Source organism: Brassica napus, chromosome A8 (assembly GCF_020379485.1).
Source record: "Brassica napus cultivar Da-Ae chromosome A8, Da-Ae, whole genome shotgun sequence".
Taxonomy (NCBI): Eukaryota; Viridiplantae; Streptophyta; class Magnoliopsida; order Brassicales; family Brassicaceae; genus Brassica; species Brassica napus.
In genome coordinates this window covers 16,955,724-16,961,723 of record NC_063441.1, presented here as the reverse complement: position 1 = coordinate 16,961,723, position 6,000 = coordinate 16,955,724, and the positions used below count along the sequence as shown (strand labels likewise).

Here is a 6,000-nt window from a genome sequence, read left to right as displayed (position 1 = left end):
ATTTGATTCTTCACTCTCGATATACAAAAAATATACTAGTTTAAAATGTACTATGTAAAATTATTCTTCAACAAATGCACACAATATTGTTTTAGGATACTTTTATTTTCTTAAATCAAGTATGTACTACCAATTCCAACCATCACCACATAAAATAAAACAGAGATATATATTAAGGTTTACTGAGAACCTTTCAGAAGTGTTGGGGCTAAATATGTAGTGCAGAAAATTCGCTAAAGAGTAAAACAAGCACGTTCTTACTTTATAATCATCGATATATGTGTTAAAAGGAAATGTCTTAGGTTACTCTTTATCATCTCCAAGAGTCGCCAATCTACAACTTGGGTGGCTTCTCTTTATATCTCCATGGCCTTCATCAGACCTTTAATGGACCGACACCTTTTCGATAATTAAAGCTTTGAGGTTGATATGATCTTCCTTTAAACGTATCTGAAATGCATATATGTTAATCATCGCAGCTCGTTTTCATGCGATGAAGTTCAATATATATATATATATACTTATATACTTTTAGTTATGAAATATCCGTAAAGGAAATTACCTGGTTATAAATGTGATCTCCATTTGTATGATATCTATAGCTGAATTGTCGCGATGTGAATTATGTCTATACTATATTGAATTCATTGTACCGCTAAACGCGCAAATTAAATAACTCAAAAGCATATCATTGTAATATTGAATCCAATCTAATCACTAAAAATACATATATCTATACCACGCGAACCACACAGTGCATAAATGTAGCTAGGGATGTCGATCACGGAATTATTTTAGTTCTCTTTTAGAAAATGATCAACTGTTTAACCATTCTAACAACGTGAAAAGACAATCCATTAAAGATCATGTGTGTATATTACAAAATGAAATCGTACGACGGTTTTGAACAGATACTAGTTGAACTGATTGTGATATTTGTAAAGAATTAGAAATGGATCATAGTAAGCTTCGCGTTGGAGTTGTTCACTTTCGACGTGTCTTGCATTAGAGATTAATCCTAAGCCCCCTTTTGTTTTATATGATTAGATATATAAGAAACAAAACATTATTATTTTATCTAAACTCATAAAGTTGAAATATCCTCTAATGTTCTCTTTATCTTGTCCTTAATCGACCAAGCACGTACCTCTATCACATTAATGTGTATATATATTATAAACACATATATTTAAAGTTTGACGTGTATATTACTGTATACACGTCTAGATCTACACTACAAACACTTCAATCATATATCTACTCCCAACTGGATGAAATTATATATAGTAGATTTATATAGATTAATCACATTTAGATTATAATATTTTATTAATTTTAGAGAGATCAATTTATAAAAAATACCAGATCTAATTTAAGATTTAAGAATTCTGCTAATTTATGAAATAATAATTTACTAGATTTTGACCCGTGCAACCGCACGGGTGTTCGTTTTCACTTTTTTATACATAAATTATTGTTTTAGAACATAAGTGGTATATATTTTTAATGTTAATCATATACTTAAATATTTATATAACTATTTCAAATACAATAATTTTATAATTTACATGTTATAATTAATTAATTGTTTAAACTTTATGTATTTGCCACTTCTTATTATATTTTATCTTATTGTATTTGCATTTAGTTATTAAGCAAATTAATATATTCATGAGAAAATATATTTAAAAAATATTTTGTATTTAATTTAGGCTAAATTCTGATCCGTATTTCAAAACTGGATTTCTTTTTACCAATATTTTTATGCTTATTCATTTTAGATAATTTATTATTGTATATATAAAAGTGTAAGATATGTTAATTTTTAGACATGTATTATATAGTTTGTTAATTTTAAGCTGTTCTATCATCATATTATATTTTAAATAAATAGTTTATAGTTATGAAAATAAAATTTATAAATTTATCAATTGAATATAATTTTATCATATTTATTTTAGTATAATAATTATATTTTAACATGATCATGACTATAAAAGTAGATAAAATATGATATAATTTATTTATTTTCATTTCTAAACGATAACTTAAAATACATTAAGTTATTGTTTAAATATTTTTACACAAATTTATTAGAATTTTTAAAATATAATAGAAATATATATTATATTTAAAATGAAAATATATTATGATTAAAGTAGTTACAAAGATTTTATATTATTAACTTTAAAGAAATACATGTTAATTTTTATACATGTATTATATAGTTTGATAATGTTAACCCATCTTACCAACATATTAGATTTTATTTTTGAACATAAATATTTTTTAATTACGAAAATAAAATATATAAATATATGAATTTAATATAATTTTATTATATTTAGCTCAATATAATAATTTTATTTAGCTCAATATAATAATTTTATTTTAATATGATTGATTATGATTATATAATAAATAAAATATTATAGATTTTTTTATGTTTCATTTTATATAACTGAATATATTAATGTATAATAATATTTTAAACTAATTTTGAAATTAGTGAAAATATTTAAATATAATTTCGAAAATGAAGATCTTGTAAAAATCTTTTCAAACAGATTTGTTAGACTTTTAAAATAAATATATTTATATTTAAAATGAAAAGATATCAAAAGATATTATGATTAAAACATTTTAAAAATTCTATTTATTATTAGTCTGAATTAAAATGTAGTATGAATTTCTATGAATAGGTCCATTAGGTCCATTTTTAAAAAAAATCACACATGAATCAAGATTGTGACTTCTGTTTTAATATATAAGATAGGGGTTATACTGCATATGCTATATATTTGGCATGCGATGGAAAATATAAAGAAATCAATTGATGAAATCTTTCTTATTAAAACATAATCTTTCCTTTGGATCCAGCCTTTTTGTAAGTTTTCAAATTAAATTCATTTATTTATTAGAACATTATAATTGATTAAAACATTCAAATAATTAATGATCAAAATAAATATAAATAATAAAACATTATTGCGTTTTTTTATGTAACATAATAATTCAATAATAGCCATTACATTAAAAGTTATATATATATATATATATATATATATATATAAACATTATACATTGAAAATAGCTACAATGTACAATAAATATAGTAACAAAAATAAGTATGAAAATTTTCAAAATATATATTATTTAAAGATAAATGCTTAACACTAATTATAAAAAAATCAAATTAATTATAATATGAACCAAATTATTAGAAAGATAAATTACAAAAATTTATGACTGTTAATTAAGCCACATTAAATAAATATTATATAATTAAAATCTCTCTTAACACTAAATACCATTCAATTAATTTATGAAATTTGTTTAATCAATTGTACCTACATCAATGGGCTGACCAATTTTAGTATAAATATTGTTTTTTCTGAAAGCTTATCGGGCCTGGGTTTACAAATCGAATCAGAATCCAATCTTTTTGGGTCATACTCACTAAAAACACTAGTAGTATATCATCCATACTTTGGCCCAATTATCCCCAATTCTGCTATACCATGCCCAAAAGGCCTATAATGGTACTTTTGTATAATGATTCCAACAAATATATATCAATAAATTTCAAAAGAACTAAACATATAGATCAATATATCTATGCAACATTAGTTTATTCAAGTATATGCCAGTATAAAATAAATATTTAGTAGTTATAAAGAACTAAAAGTTTACAAACCTCCATTTCAACTTTTGGCGTGTGGGATACTGTCTGTATGTGCGGAAAGAAAAGAATCAGAATCTTGGAGTTGGATAAGGCTGTTTTGTTATTTTTATCTGTATAATTTTAATAATAATACTATACTGGCTACGTATATACTTTTAGAGGGATATATTGAATATGAAATGTAAAGTGTTTGATTGTTAATAAGTTTTTAGATGATTTTTTTGGCAAATCTGAGAATTTTATGTGATTTTTGTCAATTCTAGGATTTTATATAGATTTTTATTTTTATAACTAAGGAACCTTTCTTAAATATTTTAGAAGTAACTAAAATATTTTATAATCTCCAAGTTATTTTTTTTAATAATAGTAGATTTCAGAGTATTTTATTAAATGATAAGTTCAAACACTAGACTTTTAATTTTTTTTTAATCCACGTTTGAATAATAGTAGATTTGTCATTTTAATATCAGTCACTTAAAATTAGTAGTTGAATACACCTCCTTAAATTAGTTATACATAATTTTTAACATTTTTAACATTTGTTTTTTTTTTAACTAAAAACCAAATTTGTTGTATTGCAGAGATTCTTTACCTTAAAGAATCAAACTCTGTGGTTTATGTGTTCTTATATGTCAATTATGGACCCCTCTCTGACCCTCTTCCTTCCACAATAAACACAAAGGCAACATAAACCTTTCAAAATATTCTCGTGGATAAATATTCATGAATTTGTTTTTTATAAAAGGATTTCTTTAGAAGAAATAGAAAAGAAATGAACATAAGATCGTAAAATAAAAGAGTAATAATTTACATTCAATAAAAACTTAAAAATATGATAATACACAAAAGCTTCTCTGATTGGTCAATGACAAGGTTTCTGAACAAAAAAAAAACATAAACCAGCTTTTAGACCAAACACATAGAGGACTTCTTTAGCATAAACAAAGCCTTAAACAAGTCTCTCTACAACTGTAAAAATTTCAGTTGCAGAGATTAACTAACAAACTAACTAATATGAGACATTCAATAGACACCGAGTCGAAGACAGGCTCCTAAGATTCGGACAATTTGCTAATCGCATCCCAATCAATCTCCACAGAAGGAAACTTCTCCAGCACGAAACTCCCACTCTCATCATCAAACCCTGAATCCGAAAAATCCAACAACGTACCCGGCGACGAAGATCCCACGTGAGACTCATCAGAAAACAAACTCTCATCAGCTCTCAAAGACGACCTACATTCACTTTCTTGATACTCTGCTTTTGGCGGGAGAAGCTCTGTTTTTCCCAAGCTCTGACAAATCGCCTCGAGCTTTGCTTCAACAGAGGGATGAAGAGCCTTGAATCTGCTATCACCAAACTCGTGCCTGATGTATGGAAAATTAAGCCTCGCTAACTCGCCTCGGAGCTTGTAAGCAGCTCGGTCATAAGCCATGGCTGCTTCTTCAGCTGTGTTGAAAGTCCCAAGCCAGAGTCGGGTCCGGTTCTTGGGTAAACGGATCTCAGCAACCCATTTCCCCCAGTGCCTTTGTCTAACTCCTCTGTAGAGTTTCTGAGCTGTCACGTTCTTCATTGCCACTGGCTTTGGGGAGAGAGTTGAGGTGGTGGGGTTACGTCTCTGGTTAAGCTGGTTTTGGATCTGGTAGATTTGGTAAGGTGTGAGCTGGTTCAGACCGAGAGGTCTGGTTTGATTGAAACCGAAGATTGGGTTTGGAATTGGAGGAAGAGAAGAAACAGAGTTGGTGAAAGGTTTAAGTACTTTCATGAGCTCTTCTTTGAAAGGATCTGAGAGATTTGTGCTGCTATTGAACATATCTATGGCTGCCATGGATCTTAAAAAGGAGAGATGTTTGAGATTTAGATTGAAATAACAAGTAACAGAGAAGGATCAGAAACACACCTTCTTGGTTTGATACTTGGTGTTTTTTTTTTGCTCTCTCTAAATTTGATTTGATTCTTTTTGTTGCTCTTGGTTTTGCTGGATGCAAACTTCTTTGCTTATATAATACGAGAAATCAAGCCCCCCATTGAATGCATAGTATATGTTTTTAATTATATAAAGTAGGTCAATGCAATTTTTTTCATTATTATATCTTTGTCTACATTTTGTTTGATGCTTTTGTTCTATTCACATTTTGTTTGATGCTTTTTTTTTAAAAATATATATAATTTGATGTTTCACTCTTGTTTTGGAAACTGTTTTCAATAAAATGCCGAAAAGAATCTTTTTAGCAGTAAAAACTCATAAGAGTCAAAAGGGGTATTGTTGATTCTAAGGCAAGTTGAAAGGTCAGTATCATTTTTTTCATTACGT

The 6,000-nt window shown here is 27.0% G+C and overlaps 1 protein-coding gene across 1 annotated transcript; it reads right to left on the bottom strand.

Annotated features, from left to right (window-relative positions):
* Positions 1 to 4,477: 4,477 nt before the first annotated feature.
* LOC106361368 (ethylene-responsive transcription factor ERF060-like) lies at positions 4,478 to 5,825 on the bottom strand. The gene is made up of 2 exons (XM_048737858.1): positions 5,587 to 5,825; positions 4,478 to 5,518 (listed from the first exon to the last, which is right to left on the bottom strand). The coding sequence occupies exon 2, from the start codon at positions 5,512 to 5,514 to the stop codon at positions 4,738 to 4,740; it is 777 nt and encodes a 258-aa protein (XP_048593815.1). The 5' UTR covers positions 5,515 to 5,518; positions 5,587 to 5,825; the 3' UTR covers positions 4,478 to 4,737.
* Between the last annotated feature and the right edge of the window lie 175 nt (positions 5,826 to 6,000).

What these genes read in the sequence shown, in the direction of transcription:
- LOC106361368 (XM_048737858.1), bottom strand. Translation starts at nt 5,514, where the DNA reads ATGGCAGCCATAGATATGTTCAATAGCAGCACAAATCTCTCAGATCCT.